Source organism: Pongo abelii, chromosome 22, assembly GCF_028885655.2.
Source record: "Pongo abelii isolate AG06213 chromosome 22, NHGRI_mPonAbe1-v2.0_pri, whole genome shotgun sequence".
Classification (NCBI taxonomy): Eukaryota; Metazoa; Chordata; class Mammalia; order Primates; family Hominidae; genus Pongo; species Pongo abelii.
Genome location: NC_072007.2, coordinates 50,616,216 through 50,639,783, shown reverse-complemented (window position 1 = coordinate 50,639,783; position 23,568 = coordinate 50,616,216). Strand labels below are relative to the sequence as shown.

General features: G+C 40.4%; 1 protein-coding gene across 2 annotated transcripts in view; it reads left to right on the top strand.

The window, feature by feature from the left end:
* Window positions 1-23,568, top strand: part of DSCAM (DS cell adhesion molecule) — an 826,557-nt gene that overhangs the window by 549,849 nt on the left and 253,140 nt on the right. For both annotated transcript variants that reach the window (XM_024239402.3, XM_054542559.2), the window contains exons 10-11: window positions 1,915-2,034; window positions 21,757-21,930. In XM_024239402.3, coding sequence (XP_024095170.1) covers window positions 1,915-2,034; window positions 21,757-21,930 — 294 coding nt within the window. The remainder of the gene's footprint in view (window positions 1-1,914; window positions 2,035-21,756; window positions 21,931-23,568) is intronic.

Here is a 23,568-nt window from a genome sequence, read left to right as displayed (position 1 = left end):
AAAAAAAGTAAAAGCTAAACATATCTGCATTTACTAATCAGCACTCTTACAGAACTTAATATCTCCACAGTTCTGAGAACTTTTCTAATCCTAATTTATTCAATCATCTTAACAATCCTTAAAATGAGTTCCATAATCATCTCCAATTTTCAGATAAGAAAATTGAGACCAAGAGCCATTTTATAGTTTGCACAAAATTGCCCAACAGGAAATAGCAGAGCTGGACACCAAGCCAGTGTGTTTAACACTTGGCTTTATGCTGGTAGTCATTATTTTCTGGTGCTTCTTCATGTGTAAATCTTTCTACAGAAAGTAAAGCTAGAAAATTAAAAGCAATGTTTTCTCCAGAAACACTGCGGTGAATTCCGTCTCTGGCTGCTCCTTGTGTCTTGACATTTTCCCTTCCTCCTTGGTTATTTTATGGCCAAAGTGATCATCACCGTGGCTCAGATCATTGTAACAAGCTTCTAAGCCCCTTGCTAACTTAGGCCCTAAACATCTTCTCAGTCTATCATATGTGGCAGCTGAGTTCCTATCTACCTGTAACACATAGGCTCACATTTATGTCTCAAAATTAAGAATTCTGGATCTTGCAAGGCTGATGAGATTAGCCTTACCAGGAATTTCCAAGTATCTACTATATGGTGTAGATAATTCATCTCTTGTCACATAGTTTATGACTGCCTCATTGAAAGTCTACCTTGTAATGAATCGCTGATCTGCTGGGAAAGATTCAGGGATTAGAATACCTTCAGATGCTACCTTTTCTAAGAGATGTGGTACATATTAAAATCCTAATGGCTTATCTCAAATAATATGCTTTCTTTGGGGAGATATGTTTTAAGTGAAGTCACGTTTATGTTTTAGGTAGGGATGGTTCTTTACAGCACCTCACAACATTCACCAGATAAGCAGTCACTTAATATCTTGTTTTTTTATAGGCACACTAGAAAACCTTTATGGTACCTCATTGCAACTAGTCTCCATAGTCCCCCTTTGGCCCGCCATGGTGCTGACATCTGGCATAACGGACTATGTGTTCTTACCAGAATTTTGGGGAAAGTTCAGTCCCACATTGTATTCTCGATTGCCTTTAGGAGGTGCCTATTATTTCTCACTTTATCTCCTGGTAGAGGAAAAATCAACATCGAATGCTTTGACCAGTTCACATCCAAGATGAATACTTATATTTGATAATTAGTATTTGAGGCACAAATATATATTTGATCTACTTTTTTTTTTTTTTTTTTTTTTTTTGAGATGGAGTTTCACTCTTGTTGCCCAGGCTGGAGTGCAATGGTGCTATCTCAGTTCACTGCAACCTCCGCTTCCTGGGTCCAAGCAATTCTCCAGCCTCAGCCTCCTGAGTAGCTAGGATTACAGGCATGCGCCACCACGCCCAGCTAATTTTGTATTTTTAGTAGAGATGGGGTTTCTCCGTGTTGGTCAGACTGGTCTCAAACTCCGGACCTCAGGTAATCTGCCTGCCTCGGCCTCCCAAAGTGTTGGGATTACAGGCGTGAGCCACCGCGCCCAGCCTGATCTGTTCTTTAAATGGTGATTCTGATTCAATTTTCCATTGAGGGAATTTCTGTATATTTTTGACAACACAATCAAAAGCAAAATGTTCCATTCCTTTGATTTAGTCAAACTTCCTCCCTCGAGGCCAGTTTTCCCTAGTTCAAAGGGCTTTTACCTGTGACAAAAGCTCATTGATATGAATCAGAAAATTTTTCAGCACTAAAATTACTCCCTTAATTTGTCCCAAACTGCCAATAGTGTTTTTATTGTCCCATGTATATGAAACAGTCTTCATATTTTAATGTTCATTAAAATGATTCAGTTTCTTAGAATCATACCTTTACTCAGTTTCTGGTCTAGTCTTAATTACTGGTGGCATTTCTCTCTTTTCAGTTCCTCCCAAGTTTGTGGTTCAGCCACGGGACCAGGACGGGATTTATGGCAAAGCAGTCATCCTCAATTGTTCTGCTGAGGGTTACCCTGTACCTACCATCGTGTGGAAATTCTCTAAAGGTATGGAGTTACTTGATCTACTTGTTACCTGTCAAACATTTGCTATGTTCTAAAGGATTAGATAAGCATTTCTAGATTTCCAGAGAAGTTTCTTGCAAGTAGATATGTATCTCTGTTTCCGCCAAGCCTATCATTCTCTCATAGACATTCCTAGTCATCCACCTAGGTGTTTCTATTCAGACCCACAATGTGTCTGTTCTACATAACATGCCCTTGGAAAGGCCAAAAAGGGATGGAAGGCTTTCGTGTAGATTGTTTCAGCACCTAGGAAGCCCTACCTTGCCCACCTGTATTACATAACCATGGTCTGCTTAGAGATCACTGCACACTAGTACATGAAGAGATGTGAGTTTAAATTGTCAGAACTACTCATAGCTGGAAAATTATTTCCCCAGTATTTAGATAGATGAGTGGGTTTAGAAAGTTAAAGATAATATTGATTGTTTCATTCCCCTTATTACCTTAGAATGTACACATTACACGTCATCTCTTTGGCATGCTCTTTTTAAAAACAAACACACCTAATATCCTATTGCGATTGTCTCATGTTCCCCGCTTGCACCCCTAATCATGTTTCCTCTTCTAATGCAGAACAGTAGCTCCTGGGTTTTAGGTGACATTGTAGACATTACGTAAGTAGAAATGTATGACATGGAAACTAAGGGTGGAATCATGTTAGACTTTGGAAAAACAATTTCTGTTCATTAGGGTGGCTTCTTCAGAACGCTTCCTTAACGGTACTTGCAAACATATTGGAAGTTCTCTTTCTTTTCTCATTTAGACACTTGAATTCAGTACTATATTAGTTGAGGGCCAGATATGTACTGGTGAGATCAAATAATCAGTCAATCATGACCTTTTTTTTTCCCCAATAACCTAAGACCTAGTATCTAGGTTTAATTATTGTGAGGTATTTGTTTTTGTGTTGACTTAATCATCATTTATACTCTAGATGTTTCTTTTTTAAAATAGCATGTTGCATTTTCTCATTATGGAAGCAACAATGACCAAAGGAAAAACAAATGGTACATTTGTTGCAACCCTCCTGGCATCTCTCTTTTGAGAAGGAAGGTAAAGAAGTGGGGAAGGGTGCTAGACACTGTCTGATTGGGAAAACAACTAAATTTTTAAAAGTCCCTGAAGCAACTCCCCTGTCACACACCACATACCACATCCACTGTCCATGTGCAAAGGACTTCTTCAAAAATAAAAGCCTGTTATTTGGAGTCTCTGCCCCCATGACTTTTTATTTCCTGCCGTATTTGAAGCTCCATTGTGCATTATTACTTGGAAACAGATAAACATCATAAATTTAATTTAGTTTCTATCGAGGTACATATTTGATATTATGGACATTTTCCATGACATTTGCCTTCTTCGACATTATTTTTAATGCTTGTCATTATGCAGGTGTTCTCTCTCTCCCTGAGGGTGTTTACAGTTTTCACTCTCATAAACACTGCAGCAAATGAACACTCCTGTATGTTAATTCAATGTGCATATGTGTAAGTGAAGTGAAAAGGCACCAGCCATATACAAGGCTCTTACTCTGTACTGCCCAAGGGCACTTAGGCCACCAACAGTACGGGTGGGTAAATGTGGCCCAGCATCCTCACCAACTAGGTAACATTTTTTTTTTTAAATAGTCTTTACAACCTGATGGTTGAAAATGCCCTCTCATTTTAATTTTCATACTTAGATTGTTCGTGTTGTTTAAAATGTTTTATCTTATGTTAACAGACCACCTCTACTTCTCCTTTGGGAAATTTCTTATTCATGTTACTTGCACACCTATCTCTATGTCTTATTTATTTGGAAGTGTTTCTACGTAGATTAAATAAAGCTTTGTCTGTCTTGGATGTTACTGACATTTTATCCCTTCTTACCGCTAGCTTAAAAATTAGGTTGTAGTAGTAGCTTTTTTGTCTTTAAATTTCATATGCAATATCAAGTCATCAAAGAAAAAAATTAGAAATTGCAATTTTTAAAAAAGTTAAATTCCCCCCCAAATAACATCACTCAAAGATGACCAAAGATAACTTCTGCAAACATTTTTTGTCTCTAGACTCTCAGTCCTGTCCCCAAGCAATTGTATACCCATAGATACACATTATACATTTTTAAAATTTTGATGATTGTTGCTGGCTTATAATCTTCTTTCTTCAGTCAACAATATACTATGTATGTCTTACATACATAACAACAAATATGGTGCTTAATATGACTTTTTTTTTTTTTTTTTTCTGGAGACAGAGTCTTGCTCTGTCGCCCAAGCTGGAGTGCAGTGGTGCAATCTCAGCTCACTGCAACCTCTGCCTCCTGGGTTCAAGCAATTCTTCTGCCTCAGCCTTCCAAGTAGTAGCTGGGATTACAGGTGTGCACCACCACGCCTGGCTAATTTTTTTGTATTTTTAGTAGAGATGAGGTTTCACCATGTTGGCCAGGCTGGCCTTGAACTCCGTGACTTTTTAATGTCTGTGTAATGTTTATTGTAGTACATCAATAATTACATTTATCTAATTACTTTAGTTAAGATTGAGTTCAGCCACTTAAATTCACAAGGGTTTATTTTTCTCATAAGAGGACTCTGGATGTCAACAGCTCAGGACTAGTTTGTTGGCTTGGCTAAGTCATCAGGCACCCAAACTCCTGATGTGTTAGGAAGAGTTCTGCCTCTCCTAACAGCATTCTTCATCCTCAAACGATGGCCACCAAGCTATAGTGTCAACTTCCTTTCACATTTCCCTGTGGGAAGAAGAGCAAAGGGAGATGGCTGCCCCTCCCACATGAGTCACCTCCCTTTAAGGTCCTTTCCAGAAATGCATCACAGATCAATTTTGCCAGCATCTCTCTGGATCGCTGGCCAGGTCGCCCCTGGCTATAAAGGGTCTGTAAGCTATCATGGACATGTGTGTTATTTTCCTAAGTCAGAGGGGGTGTTGGATACTTGGCAGCTGGATATCTCCAACACTATTGTTGAATGTCATATTTTTGGGTTTTGCCAGTTTTTCTCTTAGAAAAATATCATAAGGGGCCAGGTGCAGTGGCTCACGCCTGTAATCCCAGCACTTTGGGAGGCCGAGGCAGGCGGATCATGAGGTCAGGAGATCGAGACCATCCTGGCTAACACGGTGAAACTCTGTCTTTACTAAAAATGCAAAAAAAATTAGCCAAGCGTGGTGGCGGGCACCTGTAGTCCCAGCTACTTAGGAGGTGAGAATGGCATGAACCCGGGAGGCGGAGCTTACAGTGAGCCGAGATAGCGCCACTGCACTCCAGCCTGTGCAACAGAGCGAGACTCCATCTCAAAGAAAAAAAAAAAGAAAAGAAAAATATCATAATGACTTCTACCACATTTATCTTTGTATATGTGTTCATTTATCCCTGGGGATAAATTTCTATAAGTAGAGTTGCTGGCTCAAGGAGTAAATAATTTTTATAACTTTCAATATGTATTGACAATTTGCCAGCATTTTATTCATTTACACAACTTACCTGAGTTTGCAGGAGTGTCTGTCTCTTATAACCAAAATAATACTGGATATTAGGCTTTTTTTTTTGACATTTTCCAATCTGATAGAGAAACACTGTATATTGTTATTTTAATTATGCAAGCAGTAAATCTATTTCTTAAGAACAATTTAGCCTTGCTTATGGAACATGTTTTCTTTCATTGAAATGATCACTAAGAGCTGAAGTGCAGCTCCCTCATAAATGACAAAACTGTATAAACAAAACGGATTCAGCTTGTTTCCTTGAGAGATGCAACAGTTTAATTCAGGAGAGGCAGAATTCCAGGGTAAATCACTGCAGTTTAAAGGTAGCTATTGTAGAAATGAAACAATCTTTGCTAAAAAAAAAAAAAGTCATTACATTTTTGACCTTGGGTCTAGATACACAAAGTCTAAGACATTCAGTTCTCTTTTTTGATTTATTTATTTACATGAACAAATGAGGCCTCTTGCCTAAAAGAGATTTTTTTTTTAAAAAAATCAGGGCTTCATTCTGAGGTCGGTCTCATCTGTACTCCCAGAAGCCCACAGCTTAATGCCATTCTCTTGCATGTATGTCACTTATACTGGAGGGAAAATAGTTTCAGTGGTTGTCCTGAGGACCAGGGCCATCTCCTTGTTACCTGCTGAGAAGCAAAGAGGGACTGCAAATGCGAGAGAATAGATGATGCATCAGCCTGGGGGCTGGCCTGGGCCTCCTTTGCTCTCTCTGGCTGTCCATAGAGTCTCTGACCTCCAGGGAAACTTGGTCGTGGGAATGTCCAAAAATAAGAGTCAGAGCGTGCCTGGGGGGTGATGCTGGAGAACAATGGGGAGTAGTTTGCATTTAAAATAGCATTGCCAGCATACCCCAGGAGTAGGGAAAGTCTGAGGAAAGACTTGAAGACAGATGAGTCCTGTGCTCCTGTCCTCCAAGGGAGAGCAGAAGGTGAGGGGCCAGCTAGTTCCCAAGTTGGGAGTAGGGGGCGAGGCCGGGAGGGTGATGCCTGGAATGATCCAGAAACACCAAGGAGGACATTACAGCTGTGGCAGAGTTAGTGAAAGGAAGTCCTGGGAGAGAAGACTCCTGCACTGAGTCCCCATCAGTCATTGCAAGGACCTGGCTCTGCCCAAGTGGGGAGTGGGTATGGTGAGCATGAGAGTTGTGATAGTGATGCGGTCTCTTCAGCTGCTGCTGTGCTGAAGCCAGAAGCTGGGAGGCTAGCTGGGTAATTGGAGAGAGATGGTGTGATCTGCCTCGTGCTTTAAAAGCATCACACTGGCATGCTGTTTTGAAAGCAGACTGTGGAGGACAGGAATTTCAGCTGGAGAGCTGTTCCGAGGCCTTGGCTGGGATGTGGCCGGGACCAGGGTGACGGCAGTGGAGGAGGGACAAATAGTTGGATTCTGAATGTCTTTGAGTGATGGATTTACTATGGGTGTGACCGAAAGGGGAGAACCCCAGGCAGTGAGGAGAGTGGAAGTGCCGGTGACAGACAAGACGACTCTAGGAGGGCAGACCTGGGGCTGGGATAAGATCAGGGTTTTGGGCTCCTCTCTTTGCAGATACAACTGTCAATTTCCAGTATAAGCAATGATAAATTTTCTAAATATCCTACATTTTGATGAATATTTTCTACATTGTCAGAGCTTAGACCCTCTATGTTCTGTTCTGCAGCCATATGCCCAACTTTTGCAATTGCCAGTTCGGTGTTAGATTGATTTTGTGCTCAGTACTAGTTATTTGGACGTAGTGAAGAATATTCCAACCTCTTTCTGGTTTGCAATGGTTTGTTCCTTGCCTTTTTACACCCAAAGGACAGATATTGGCGGCTCACACTATCTCCTTGGAAGGAGCACAGACCGCCTGATTTCCCTGTAGAAGGAACTTAATCTTTTTGGTTTTGTGCACCAAAGAGCTGACTTTGAAGTCTGGTAATTTTTTTTTTCTTTTTTTATTTTTGTGATGGAGTCTTGCTCTGTCACCCAGGCTGGAGTGCAGTGGCACGATCTTGGCTCGCTGCAACCTCCACCTCCGGGTTCAAGAGATTCTTCTGCCTCAGCCTCCCAAGCAGCTGGGACTATAGCCATGCACTGCCATGCCCAGCTAATTTTTGTATTTTTAGTAGAGATGGGGTTTCACCATATTGGCCAGACTGGTCTCGAACTTCTGACCTCATGATCCATCCACCTCGGTCTCCCAAAGTGCTGGGATTACAGACGTGAGCCACCGCACCTGTCCTGAAGTCTGGTAAATTTTTTTTGGTCTATAATTTGTGTTTTCCATTTAGGAATTTTCCCATAGATGTGGTGCATCTATTTAATATGTAGATTCAGGTTATTTTTAAAAATATTTTTCCCATGAATTGTATCTCTAAGTGTTCTCTTCCCTGCTTTCATTTTCTTCTTCAGGGTCTCTGATTGTGGTTCCATAGGATTGCCACCTAGTCTCTGTAGCTGTCATTTTCTCTCTGGTTTTTTAACTCATTGATTTCCATTTTAATTTGTTCGATATTTTTCCATTTCTGTTCTCCGTGTCTTTTCCCCAGCAAGGTCTGTTCTTCTTTGTGCCCACTCTGGTTCTGCCTTCACTGCTGTGAGTTTATATTTTTTCTCCTTCTTTCTCTCCAGCTCTGCCAGCTCACAGTTTACCCTTCTTCAGCCATGGCTTTATAGGCAAGTGACTGTTTTATTTACAGTCTTCATCTAAGTCATGATACCTGGTTTCTTGTTCTGTTTTTTTCTTCTATTTTGCTTATTGTATCTTTGCTAGGTCTTGGCTTCCTTTTGCATACAGTAGCCCCAAGACCCCCAGGGGATGACTGAACCTTGGGGAGCACCAAACCCTACATACACTATGAGCTTTCCTACACATGCATACCCCTGATAAAGTTGAATTTATAAATCAGGCACAGTAAGAGATTAACAAAAATTATGAGTACTAGAATAAAATTATTATTACAATATACTGTAATAAAAGCTATGTTGAATGTGCTCTCTCTCTCTCAAAATATCTTATGAGGCTATACTCCCCTATTTTAAGACTGTAATTGACCTCAGGTAGCTTAAACCATGGAAAGTGAAAATGTGGATGAGGGGGAACTACTGTACTTACATTTGAAGAAAATCCGTGTCCCCAGAAAAAGATTGTTTTGTACAAATGCCTGATTCCTCAGCTAACCCTACTTCTAAAATTCTAAGCCACATCAGGCCTGGGGAAGTGCCACCCACACCCACCTGTACACACTGTTTTCACTGATGGAGGCTTTGCTCTCACCTGTGACCCACTCTGCTGGGACTTCTGAAGTTCACAGCAGTGGCCCTGATTCCCTCATCTTCCTGCATGCTCTTCTGCTCAATTACCCTGTTGGTTGCCCATTTACCCATTCTGTAGTTGGAAGTTTAGCTATTTTCTCATTTCATAGGAAATAGAGGTTACACTTTTCTAGGCTTCTCTCTCCCATTTGCGTTCACGTTGTTCCCAGGAAGAGAAGAAGACATGCTGGTTTATGCCTCCATCTTCAAATATGAAGGTCTATTGTTTATATACAAAGGTTCATTAAATTTGAACTCGGTTTTAGTAAAATAAGTAAAGCAGGAATCTAGGAGGAGAAGTAGAAATCATCAGTTAGGAGACTGGGCTATAAGTTCAAACCCCAGCCACAATACAACCCTGTCTGGTTGTGTGACTGCATGTAAATTACCTACCCTATAGGAACCACAGCATCCTTGCAGCTGAAACAGATAAAATAAGGGGATAAATGTGATGATTTAGTAAGATGACTCATAGAAAGCATTTATTATGGCTTCTGGCACATAGCCGTTAGTCAATACGTATTAGCTATTATTAATATCATTATTGCCATTATCATGAACTTACATGGTTAGCCATTTGTCCTAAAACCATTTATTGAAGAGCCCAAACTTTTTCATTTGCGATACCTTATTGTCTAAGGGGAAAATGTGAATACTAGAGTCTGTGTTTCAGCCTTCTCTCTGTTAACACTCAATTGCCTGTTCAGCACCATATGTATTAGAAGTTTATCTCTTTCTATTTTAATATCTGTTTTGACAATACTCCCCTTGTGACTTTTATTTTTCAAAAATGTCCTTGCTTTTTCTGCATGGATTTTTGCTTGCTTGTTCCTTCTAGATGCATATTAAGATAACTTTATCAAGTTTCAAAAAAATCTGGAAAATTTGGAGGATCATAAATTTAAAGCTTAACGTGAAGAATGCTGATGCATTAGAATATTGAGTCTTCCCAGCCAATACCATGGATAGTCCTTTCATGTATGCAAGTTTTTCTTTTATAAACACTAATAATTTTATTGCATTCTTTCCATTTGTCAGTGGTAGTGAATTTTTATAAGCTACAGCATCTGGTTTTCTTTTGTCCTCCTTGGTTTTCTGGGTGGAAAGGGGTCAAGAGCTTTATAGAGCCAATCTTTGTTGAGCTTGTCCTTACGTAGCTGTCCACATCTCTGTCTTCTCCCAGCAAGGGTAATGCTGTTCCTAATTTAGAGGAGTTTCTAGATTTTCCCCACTCTGTAGCTCATACAAAGGGCTGCAGTGGGAGTGTGACTCTATTTCTTCCTGTCTCTCTTGAGACTGTCTTTCTCCCGGCCCCTTTTCCTGTGTCCTTTCTGCTCATTGTAGTTTCCCCAACTCCATATTTCCCTGGAGGCTCCAGAGAATCCACCACTATTTGGTGCACACACAGGTTTGCTTTTGCTCCTCCTTCTCCTACTGTCCCCAGACAAGCTGCTGGAGGCTGTCACTTCTGCACTCACCACGCACAGTCCCCCAGAGGGCCTGGCTGTCCGTTACCACTAGGGCCCTAAAAGCACCTTCTTCTGCTCAGTGTCGGCCCCCCTGGAGAAATCCTCCCCTGTGGTTATAGACTCATCACAGGGGGCAACAGGAACTTGATTCTTTTGTTGAGAGATTCATAGAAATAAAACTAGGCACTCCAGACAGTTAACTGAACATTTTCATGCAAGATGGAGGGGAAAACACATGCTGTGCAATACTGGCCAAACTGCTCAGGTGACCCTCTCTGGAGTCCCCTCCTACTTTAGGGGCATGCCCTGGAATGGCTTGCCTTGATCCTGCCCACAACTTCCCTCCCAAGGTCCAGGGGACATCCCTGGGACCTTCTGTAGTCCTTATGGCCTATGTCTCAGAAGACCATGAGAAATATGTGGGAAAGGACAAGCCCAAGTCCCTCAAGCAGGTTAATTTTAGAGCAGGTTTTCTGCCAACACCAGTTTCAGATCTCTCTGGTGAGATGACCAAGTCAGTCCCTTCCTCAGCAGTCAAGAGAGGGCTCACACTGCAGATCACACTGCAGATCACCTGTTAATCCCACTGTGATCACACTGCACATCATACTGCAGATCACACTGCAGAAGACACTGCAGATCACCTGTAGATCACACTGTGGATCACACTGCGGATCATGCTGCAGACCACCTTGAGATCACACTGTGGATCATACTGTGGATGACACTGCAGATCACCTGCAGATCACACTGCAGATCACACTGTGATCACACTGTGGATCACACTGCAGATACCTGCAGATCATACTGCAGATCACACTGCGGATCACACTGCAGATCACACTGCGGATCACACTGCAGATCACACTGCGGATCACACTGTGGATCACACTGCAGATACCTGCAGATCATACTGCAGATCACGCCTCAGACTACCTGTGGATCACAATGCAGATCACACCGTGGATCACACTGTGAATCACTCTGCAGATTACACTGCAGATCACCTGTAGATTACACTGCAGATCACTTGTGGATCATACTGTATATCACACCAAGGATCACACTGTGGATCACACTGCAGATCACACTGCAGGTCATCTGCAGATCACGCTGTGGATCACACTGCAGATCATGCTGCAGACCACCTTGAGATAACACTGTGGATCGTACTGTGGATGACACTGCAGATCACCTGCAGATCACACTGCGGATCACACTGCAGATCACACTGAGGATACCTGCAGATCATACTGTGGATCACACTGCAGATCCACCTGCAGATCACCTGCAGATCACACTGCAGATCTCACTGTGGATCACACTGCAGGTCACACTGAGGATCACCTGTGGATCACACTGCTGAACACACTGCAGGTTGTACATTCAAAAGATAAGTCTGGAAAGAAGCAAATTATCAAGAGACAGAAATTTGCTTAAATGAAATTCTCTTTTGTTTTTCCTCTGGGAAAGCAGGGGATTTATATTAAAATAGCTCAATGGGGAGCACGTTCATAGGGCCCAGTTGAGATGATACTGAGTTTTCAGGTCCTCCAAGGCTTCTCCCCAAGTTCTGGTCCCTTTGTCCTGCTCTGTGTGCCCTTGCATGTTTCACTCTGCCCCAGCCTTGTGCCTGAGTGCCCCCAGGTTCAGTGTCCAAGGCATTTCGTCTCATTCTTTTTTTGCCCCTGCTGCCACTCACTCTGACCTTGAATGCCAGTTCCACAGGCTTTGCTCAGACAAGTGTCTCTTTTGCATCCCTGTTCTGGGAAATTGGGTCTCTGCATTGTCTCTGACCCTTGTCTTGGTCATCTCCTTGGGACCAGTAGCTCCAATCCTGGCCCTGTCTTAATCCTCTTAGTGTGGATCACCAGAATAAAACTTCTGACCACAAGCCTGACCTGGTGGAGGCTGCTGCCATCCCACTGTCCCACCCCTGCCTGTGCATCTGCACACCATTCAGTGCTCTCACCATGCCCACTCCTAGACTCACCATTTGTCCTGCTCTGTGTTGTTTAGAGCACCCCAAGCCTCCACACCCATGGTTTTGACCTCTTCCATGTCCTTGGTTTCCTGAAACAGCAGTGATCCCCTGTTCTGCCCCAGTGCACTCCTCTGATCCAGGCTATCAAGTCCTGGCTCTCACCCAGTACCCCTGATTCCCAATTAGGCGATAAAATGCAAATATTGAATTAATATGGGGAAGAATTCAAATAATCCAAAAAGGAGAAGAAGGCAACATCTCTCTATGGCACACATGGTAAAAATAAACCCAAGTTCAAAGTCCAATATGGATCCCTCATGCACAACAAAAGGAGCTCTGCTTGTGTGTTGTGTGTTCCCTAAGAAGAGACAAGGGGCCTCACAAGGACATAATGAGTTCTTGAAAACAAGTTGTAAGCTGAACAGAGAAGGAGAGTGTTCCACATATTGTTTTTTTTTTCTTCCTTTGGTGGTAGGAAAAAACTTAGCAGAGAGAAAACCTTCTGCCATCCTCTGTGCTACCCTAATTGGCATCTCAGTGGCCCTGGGAGCTGCTGCAGGACCTCTGCAGGGTCCTCACCTAAGGAAGTGTAATTACCCTGAGCCTTGGTGGAGCCACCAGGACAGTCAACCCCGGGGCCCATCTTGCTCTTCCTTTCTTTATTTTTCAGCACTCCTCCATCTTTCCTCCTCATTTATTTCCTAGGAAACTTTCTAGAAGCCTTCTTCTGGGTATAGGCAGCCACACTGAAGACAAATGTTTGGGGGGCTCTTGCTCCAGGGAAATGGTGGCTGGAGACCTTGAATGGTAGACACTGCTGCAGGGCTCCTCCCAGGAGCAAGGCAAAGCACTGGTGGAATCTGCATAATTGAGCCACCTCAACCACTTCCAATATCACATGACCCCTTGACGAGTGCTGAATTGTGTTCAGTTCATGGATCAATTATCTGATAAGTGAGTGAAGGGCCAATTCCCTCTGGCTGATAAAAAAAGGATTCTTATGTATTAGTTACATAATTACGTATTAGTTACAGAATTAGATGTTGAAGTGCTAGTGGACTAGCAAGTTGTAACAAATCCTGATTAGACACTAATCTAGACCATGAAATTTCCATTGTTTTCATTGGATAGCGTTCTTCAACATAGAAATGAAGGTATTAAGGAAAGATAACTGGATTGCACAGTGGACACAATTATGTGCAAATTTACAAAAGAAGTAACCTGGATGGTGTCTCAGTTAGGGCATGGTGTGGTGTGTTATCAAGAAGGGATTTAATAAAGGCAATCAGGGGCATGCAAAATCTTTTGAAGCATGGACAAACTGAGTGGCCCTTTAAGCACTTGAGAAGTGCAGTAGGAACTATGAGATGCTTCTCCCATCACTGCTAACAGCTGCTTCTAGTGCTCAAGCAGTGATTTGTAGTTCTCCCACAGGCAACCATAAACCTGATGTTTGGGGTTGACCCATGCATCAATTTGCTGCTTCTAAAGCAAAATAATGGCTTTTCCACCCTTGCACCTTCAAAATTGTTTTTAAGTGCCTCTCACTGGTAAAATGTAAACCAGAATCTAGTAACAAAGGAGCCAGGGAATGTAGTTTTCAGGCTTTCAAGCCCTGCAATTTAGGGCAGAGTTTAGAGGGAAAGTGGTAGTGCTAAAGATCAACATACAGCATCTGACACAACTTTCAGTGTTATAAATATTACCTGCACAGTGGTGGAAGCTTCTTTCTCAGGGATTGGAAATAGCTGTCTAGCCTGGAACCAAGCCAGTAGTGTTTCAGGACTGTACCTCTGTCCACTTCTGGATTCTTCTTTGTAACAGAACTCTTCAGCACTCCTTTACTGAATAAGCATTGTGTTTCAGCTACTAAACCTTATTTAGGTGCAACTGCTGTTGCTATTCTTGCTTTTTCTCTTCTCTTTCCATTGCGACCTCTATCTTTTTACCCAATGCCTTCCTGCAATCCCCCAACTATTCTCAGAAAGGATCCCCCCCTTCCTGAAGAAGAAAAACAAATGCATTCTTGAAGAAAACACCACTCTCTCCATAAGGATGAAAGGGATTATGTTTGATTCCTTGGTGAGAAGAAAACAGCTTACCGCCTGACCATTGTTGTGCAAACCATTGGTGAGGCTAAGGAGACCTCCTTTCCATGGTCCTGCAACTCTTCAGTCTTATTTCACCCTACAAGGGCACCTCTCTGGATGAGCTCATTGACCAAGCTCTCCTCGCATGCAGGCATTTTACCCACATTCATACAATCTTGTTTTACTTTATGTGCACAACAATCCTACATCATATGTAAATGGATTATTCTCCTTATTCATATATGATGAAATTAAGGATGCAGAGGAAATAAGCCACTTGCTGTAAGGCATGGGTAGTTTCAGAGAGCATGAGAACCTAACCCTTTTGACTCTTAGCCAAGTGCCCTCTCTACAGACCAGCAAAGACTTAACAGTGAAGGAAAAAAAATGAAACAATTTTCTTATTTGCTGCTGCCTTCAAAGTGGGCTCATTTGGTGACAATCAGCCATTCTTTTTCCACTGTCCCCATACTCTCAGTCCCTGTGAACACAGCTAGGCATATAATTGCAATAAGTAAGAAAGGTGACCCAGTATTAATATATCTAGCAATTCAGTATGTGCCTTACATAATGCTTTAACATTTTATTTTCATGTAACAGAGCATTGAAATTGTCCCCACTTGACCCCTGCTAGCCACAGAAAATTGACAGTGTTTTAATTAATGACTGCTGGTTGCCGCATTGTATCTTCTAGCTAATTACCTAAAGTGCTTACCTTGTGCTAAGAAGATTACAGGATTTTACATATTGATGCTGTGGGTTAAATTTTACTCTTTAGAATAAAGATGAATCTAAAGTAGATGACTGATAGATAATTCTGTCAAACCCTGGTGAAGTCTACTTCCCTCAAATTAAACAAATGCTAACTCTTGGAACTGTAGTCCTCATAGTAGATGAATCAGTTGGCAGTGTGTTCACTATTATTCCGTTTAGTAACCACAATTAGATCTTTAGATGCAATAACCCTTCAACTTAGGTTCATTTTTCTGATGAAGAAAAGATGTAATGTTTTCTTAAATGCATGTGAAACTTTATTTCTATCTTCATTAGGACCTTTTAGTAATAAAGAAGCTTAGCTCAGTCTAGATAGGAATTAACAGATCATCCTTTTCTGCTATTTAATTGAGACAACTTAGCATTGTAGTTAATTTTATGTTGTGATTCTTTAATATAAATGTTTCAACTATTACAAGCATGTTTCTGGTGAAGATTATTTAAGAAAAGGAAAAAAATGTGTTGTTGACATGGATATTCATGTAAATTTTTCAAACCATACCAGCATTTTATTTGATTCTCAGTTTCTTAAATACAATTTTATATAATTTGAAATTTTTAGATTACCTATCTTATGGTTATATTTTTTCAATCCTATATTTGGTTGAGTTTTCAGGTTGTGTGTATTGGACTAAATCTACTCTCAATTTGCAGTCAACTTTGAGAACAACATTAATAGCCTTTACTGATTTTCAAAGTGTTTTACAAATTTAAGCACTTAAATAAAAGTTGAAGGCTTTTTCCTTAATTTTAACTTCCAATAAATCTATTATCCTCACACTAATGAACACAATATCCACAAGAAGTAATCTGATTATTTATAAAAACCAAATTCTTTAAAAATGCAGTCTAATTTTATAGGAGAAAAAACATGATTATCTCAATATATGATTTAAAAGTAGCTGATAATATTCACTATCCTCTTCTGATTAAAGCAACAAGAACATAAAAAGAGTTTTGTAAAATAATTACATAGAAACACTTCCTTATAACCCAAAGTGCTTTGGAAAATGAAGAAAAAGACAAAAGCCCGGTAGAAAAATGGGTAAGGGATAAATGGGCTGTTTACTAAAGAACAAATACAGATGGCCAATACATTCATGATGCTCAAAATTATAAACAAAAACAAACAAAAATACAAAAAAATCCGCCAAAATGTGCAAATTAAAATAGTGATGTATAGTATTGATGCAGATTTAAAAGATTAATAGCATATATGTATGAGGAAAAAATTAACCCTCAGCTAGCACTGAAGGAGATAACATTAGTACATTTTTAAGGCCGTTTATTGTAAATACAGTAATATATTTTAAGATTTCAATATGTATCACCTTTGGTCCAAAATTCTTCTCCCTGAATTAGGTATACGGATTGCCTACCACTATATATTTCTCCCTACTGATGGACTGATTGATGACTGGAGACGTTCGTTGCAACATGGTCCCTATTCTTGTGGAATGGGAAAGACAGCCATATAATCTTAAAATTATTAAATAATTAAAAACAGAATGTTAAAAAGCACGACAATGTTGTTTGCTTACTATGAGCCATACCAATACATAGTTCAAGAACTTTAGTGCTTCTACCATCCTATAATGAAGGTTCTATTACTATTTCCATTTTACAAGTTAAGAAGCTGAAATATTATGTAACTTATCTAATTTTACACGTTAGGAATCTATTGCTTTGTAACAAATTACCCCAATTTAATGGTTTAAGATAGTATACATTTAATAGCTTCCCATTTCTGTAAGTCTGGAATGCATGTGTGGCTTAGCTGAGACCTCTGGTTCACGGTCTTCCCAACACTGCAGCCAAGGGGTTGGCTGGGATGCAGTCATTTCAAAGCTTACCTGTGGGAGGGTCTTCTCCCAAGCTCACTCCTGTGATGGTTGATAAGCTTTAGTTTCTCAGACTGTGGACTGAAGACCACCCCCCAGTTCCTTCCCATGGGAGCCTCTCCACAGAGCAGCTCACAACATGGTACCTGGAATTCCCCAGAGTTAAGACTGAGCAGGAGGGAGAGAGGGAAGAAGAAAAAGAGATGGGAGTCATGATCTTTTTAGCCATAGCTCCTCGCCCAGTATTTGTCACAGTACAGGTGCTCAGTAATTAGTAAAGTCCATTTGCATAAAAACGAAGGATACATTATTTTATGTTTAGAAAACATTAGAAAGTCCGTAATCTCTCTGAAGGCATTTACTTTTTTACTGTTTGAATTTTTGACAAAAAATTCAGATTCCCTAATCCAAAATTCTCATGCTTTAAAATCCCAATAAGTAAACTAGTAAATAGCTTTCATTAATTATTTTTCAGAATCAACCACTCTTATACTGATGTATTTATTTTTTCTCAAGCATTTGAGGCCAAGCACAATGGCTCGTGCCTGTTATCCCAACACTTTGGGAGGCTAAGGTGGAAGGATCAATTGTGGCCAAGAGTTTCAGACAGTCTGAGCAACAAAGCAAGACCCTATCTTTACAAAAAATTTTTAAAGGCCTAGCAGGGTGTGGTGGTGTCTGCCTGTATTGTAGTCCCAGCTACTTGGGAGGCTGAGGGGGGAGGATTGCTTGAACCTGGGAGTTCGAGGCCACAGTGAGCTATGATGGTGTCACTGCCCTCCAACCTGGGCAAAAGAGCAAGACCCTGTCTCAAAAAAAAAGGCACCAAATCTTCTGTGAACTTTCATATGAATTAAGGTTTTTTTTTTTTTAATTATTATACTTTAAGTTCTGGGATACATGTGCAGAACGTGTAGGTTTGTTACATAGGTATAGATGTGCCACGGTGGTTTGCTGCACCCATCAACCTATCATGTAGGTTTTAAGCCCTGGATGCATTAGGTATTTGTCCTAATGCTCTCACTCCCCTTGCCCCACCCCCTCACAGGCCCCAGTATGTGATGTTCCCTTCCCTACGTCCATGTGTTCTCATTGTTCAACTCCCACTTATGAGTGAGAACATGAGGTGTTTGGTTTTCTGTTCATGTGTTAGTTTGCTGAGAATAATGGTTTCCAGCTTCATCCATATCCCTGCAGAGGACATGAACTCATTCTATTTTATGGCTGCATAGTATTCCGTGAAGCATATGTGCCACATTTTCTTTATCAAGTCTATCATTGATGGGCATTTGGATTGGTTCCAAGTCTTTGCTGTTGTGAATAGTGCTGCAGTAAACATATGTGTGCATGTGTCTTCATAGTAAAATGATTTATAATCCTTTGGGTATATACCCAGTAATGGGATTGCTGGGTCAAATGGTATTTCTAGTTCTAGATCCTTGAGGAATTGCCACACTGTCTTCCACAGTGGTCAAACTAATTTACCTCCCACTAACAGTGTGAAAGCATTCCTATTTCTCCACATCCTCTCCAGCATCTGTTGTTTCCTGACTTTTTAATGATCACCATTCTAACTGGCATGAGATGGTATCACATTGTGGTTTTGATTTGCGTTTCTCTAATGACAAGTAATGATGAGCTTTTTTTCATATGTTTCTTGGCCGCATAAAAGTCTCATATGAATTAAGTTTTAAATTATCTACATTATACAAGTTGCTGCTATAATTCTGAATTTTGTACATTTTGATAACTTATTTCCAAGGAGGGAGCATATTTAGGGATAAAAATGGTTGTCCTTTTAGTCTCACTTTATAAAATATTCATTAGCTCGAGTGAGGAAAACATATTGAAGAGATAATAAAATACTGTTATGTTTTTAAATGTTTTTATCCCTGACTTTGAATTCCTTATGAAAAGAAGAATTTTAAAAACTTTTTCTACTTAGAACCATTTTATGAAAATTCATATTTTAGATATGTAATAAAGAACTAATGCAAACATGTGAGTTTTGTTAGTAGATGTTCCCTCTTCTAAATGTACAATTATCCTACATTTACATTTCTCTTAATTACCTTTAAATCAGATATCAGAAAACTGTGGGCCACAATTCGCATTTGGCCCACATCCTGTTTTTGTTTCTGTAAATAAGTTTTTTAGACTATCTTATTTCCTCATAATGATCACCAACATTTATCACTATATGCTAGGACAAAGATCAATTCTTCTCGGATTCAGTATTTTTGAAGACTCCTCCTCCTCCTCTTCCTCCTCCTCCTCCTCCTCCACTTGTTTTAGAGACAAGGTCTCACTGTCACCCAGGCTAGAGTACAGTGGAGCTCACTGTAACCTCAAACCCACCTCAGCCTCCCAGAGCATTGGGAGTAGCTAAGACTACAGGCATGACCCAACATGTCCAGCTAATTTTTAAAATTTTATAGAAATGAGGGCTCACTCTGTGACCCTGGCTGGTCTCAAACTCCTGGTCTCAAGCCTTGCCCCCACCCTGGTCTCCCAGAGTGCTGGGATTACAGGTGTGAGCTATCATGGCCTGCCAATAAGTTGTTATGAAACACAATCATGCTATTTTGTTTCTGTATTTTCTATGGCTACTTTCATGATTCAGTGGCAGAGATGAGTACTTGTGACAGAGACTGTATGACCTGCTGAATTTAAAATATTTACTCTCTGGCCTTTACAGAAAAAGATTACCAACCTCTTTCTGAAAATGTTAAGCATTTTTATTCATGAACATGGTATAACTCTCTAATTATTTAGGTCTTATTTAGTTGTTCTCAACAACTTTTACAATTTTCAGTGGGCTGATCTTGCACATATTTTGTTAAATTTATTCTAAATATTTTATGGTTTTTTGCCGATATGCTTTCTTTTTAATTTTTATTCCCAATTGGTTGTTACTATTATACATAAATAAAATTGACATTGATTTTTGTATATTGATGTTGTATCCCATGACTTTGCTAAACTCATTTTATAGTTATAGCAACTTTTTTGTTTACTCTTTTCGATTATCTATGTAGAAAATCATGTTATCTGTCAGTAAAGACAGTTATATTCTTATCAATCTACATTCATGTAATTTTATTTTCTTCTTCTTATTTTTCTTTTTTTCCTTTTTTTTTTTTTTTTTTTTTTTGAGACCAAGTCTCACTCTGTCACCCAGGCTGGAGTGCAGCGGCGTGATCTCGGCTCACTGCATCCTCTGCCTCCCAGGTTCAAGCAATTCTCTGCCTAAGCCTCTCAAGTAGCTGGGATTAGCAGGAGAATCACTTGAACCCAGGAGGCAGAGGTTGCAGTGAGCTGAGATCGTGCCACTGCACTCCAGCCTGGGTGAGAGAGCAAGACTACATCTCAAAAAAAAAAAAAAAAAAAATTCAGGTTGTCGTATGTCCCCTCTAGCAGTTCCATTTTGATGGGAACCACTTGTTGTAGGGATTCTACTTGATCTCCTTATTCAATGTGAAAGGTCCCCTTAGGTACCTTATCAATTTCTCTCGTCTCTTCAGTGGGGCTAGAGAAAAGTTACTGAGAAATCTAAACCAGAAACACGGGAAAGGAAGGCACAGCCACAGTCTCTGCCATTGTGAGCTCGAGTGAGACCAATATACAAGCTGTCATTAGGGTATGGAGACAGCAGGAGGAAGTGTCTCCCATCCTCCTGTCCTCAGATGCAAAGTCTGAAGTTTCCTGCTTGAGGCCTGTGGAGACGTCTGACTTGTTCAGCTGCCGTGTAGGTACTTGGGCCAGGAAGCTAGCACCTTCTCTCTAGAACACATCTTTGGCCCAAACGTTGAGCTTCCTCCAGGAAGATCCTCATCCCAGAGCTTTCCCCTCAAGTCCCCAGATACTCAGGACAGAGAAGAAAAATGCCCTGGGAGAGTCTTTCAAGGCCTGAATCCCATTCTCCCAGCCCACCCAACTCCTCCAGGCAAGAAGCAGGCAGTATGGCAGGTTCATCCAGTCACCATCTTCCCAGAACTCTTCTAGAATCTTCATAATCTGTTTCATTATTTCTAAAATCCTTTTTTTACACAGTTGTATATAAATCCTTCATATGAATCATATCACATTCATTATAATAGCATATCGTATCTGTGCCATTCCCTCCTTGCATGGAAGCACTCTGAGGAGAGAGGTGTTTTAATTCTGTGCTGTCTTACTGCACTAATCTGATGTATTTATTTAAATAACATTAAATGATATTAATGGTGTATTGTGTTCCTAGACCAGAATATAACCACCCTTAAAGAGAAAGCTGCAATATTCCTATTCTCTTTGTAGCCTCAGACATGTGCAGTGAGCAAAGACTTCAAATGCCATGTCCCTGGAGCACTCCTTGTTTACATTTATATTAAGTCCCTGGGAACACAAGGAATTTATTTAGCACCGTGAGAGTTGTCTGCTTCTGTGGTTGTTCTACTGTGATTTCTTTGAATAATTTATCAGCTACTTAACACTCATCAAATTTGGCTTTTTATGTAGAGAAACTATCTGTAAGTTCTGTTAATTTTTATCTCAGAGTCTGAGATACTGTCATTTTAAATAAATGCTTTTCTCTCTAAACAAGAATTTTAATATTGGAGGAAAGAAAGAAAAACCTGGTGTATCCCGTGACTGCCTTATGGGATCAGTGTGAAGCGTCTGGTGCTTCTCTTTATGAATCTCGGTGTACTTGAACTCATTGTCTTCCCATACTTACTCTCGTTTGCATCATTGCTCCTCTGTCTTTTTCTGTCTCAGGTGCTGGGGTTCCCCAGTTCCAGCCAATTGCCCTAAATGGCCGAATCCAAGTTCTCAGCAATGGGTCGTTGCTGATCAAGCATGTCGTGGAGGAAGACAGTGGCTACTACCTCTGCAAGGTCAGCAACGATGTGGGCGCAGACGTCAGCAAGTCCATGTACCTCACGGTTAAAAGTAAGAGAGAAGAAATGCTTCGTTTTACCTAGTTTAAATACATAGGTCTCTGGGGGCTTCCTTTTTCAATTGTCTCCATACATACCTGTTTAAAATCAACACAAAAGAAAACCCATTGGTGTGATATAGCTGGGTTTAAAGTTTTGTTGTTCTGGAAACATGATTGAAGAGGATGGTAAACATCCAGCCAATTGTTGACAGCGTGCCCAGGGCTCCTTGTGTGTGGAGCATGAGCCACATTCTTCTCTTCCTTTGGTTCTCACAGCCATTGGTATGGGCTCTGGGCAACCTAGCAGATGAGTAGGTCTCTGCCTTTAACACCCACATTGCTACCCTGTTGATTTTCCTGTGGAAAAACCCAATACATGGTCTCAGATGTGCTCTTTACAAAGCCTTTTGTCATGCATTTTATTATTTGCAAGCTGGCTTGTCCATGGATTTCCTTTTAAGGATCATTTTAAAATCAAGTGACTAGCAAACAACTACAAGACAGAAATGTGTAAGACTAGGCTTAATGCTGGTGCTGCTGGCCCAATATATAGAAAAAGGTGCCTTATAATGAAATTATTTTCATACATTGGTAACTGGCAACCAAGGAAAGGATATAAAGTGAACCAATTTTACTGAGTTGTGCTTATCAACAAATGATGGTGCATCTACTTTACAGTGAATGGCTTATGCCCATTTATGGAGTTTTCCATTGAATGAACTGTGATTTCTTCTTGATTACAAGGCTTTATTCAGACTCCCCTCCCACTTTTTTTTGAGGCAGAGGCTCACTCTGTTGCCCAGGCTGGAGTGCGGTGGCGCCATCAAAGCTCACTACACCCTCGAACTCCTGAGCTCAAGGGATTCTCCCACCTCAGCTTTCTTAGTAGCTAAGACTACCGGTGTATACCACTGAGCCCAATTATTTTTTTTTTAATTTTTTGTAAAGATGAGGGTCTCACTTTGTTACCCAGGCTGGTCTCAAACTCCTTGCCTCAAGTGATCCTCCCCTCTTGGCCTCCCAAAGCCCTGGGATTACAAGCATGAGCCACCATGCCTGGCCCTTGGATTTCCTCTTTTTTTTAACTTTAATTCTGCTATGGATAGTTTGGAAAAGTCTCTACCGTATGATTTATTAGAAGAATGAGATTTAAAAGTGGCATTCAGGGGTGTGTGTATTGGTGTGTATATGATATTGAAAGGCTAGCTAAACAGACAAGTATCCATCCTAACTCACGAAGAATTTATTTTAGTTAGTCCGCTATTTCCAACAGAACAATAAAAACATCCAAGTATTGATTTATTAAACTTTTATATTGTGAAACGGATTATAATTATGAAATGGGGTTGTTTTAGAATGTATTTTGCACATACTCAATACCTAGTTTTTGACTTTTAAATCATATGCTCTGGAGGAAATGATGTGCAAGAATTTGATAACAAATTGTGGTACTGTTTAAATCCAGAGCTGAAATGGTAATTTTTAAAAGTTATAAATTGATGAAATAATATGGAAACCCAAAATCTGAGGAGCAATGTTGACCAGAGTTGGTCCATCTTTCCCCAAAGAAAGGGGTGTATTTTGCAGTTATTTTAATAGATTTTAAATGCATAAGACAATTTTCTAGTCCATAAGCACATATCTAGGAC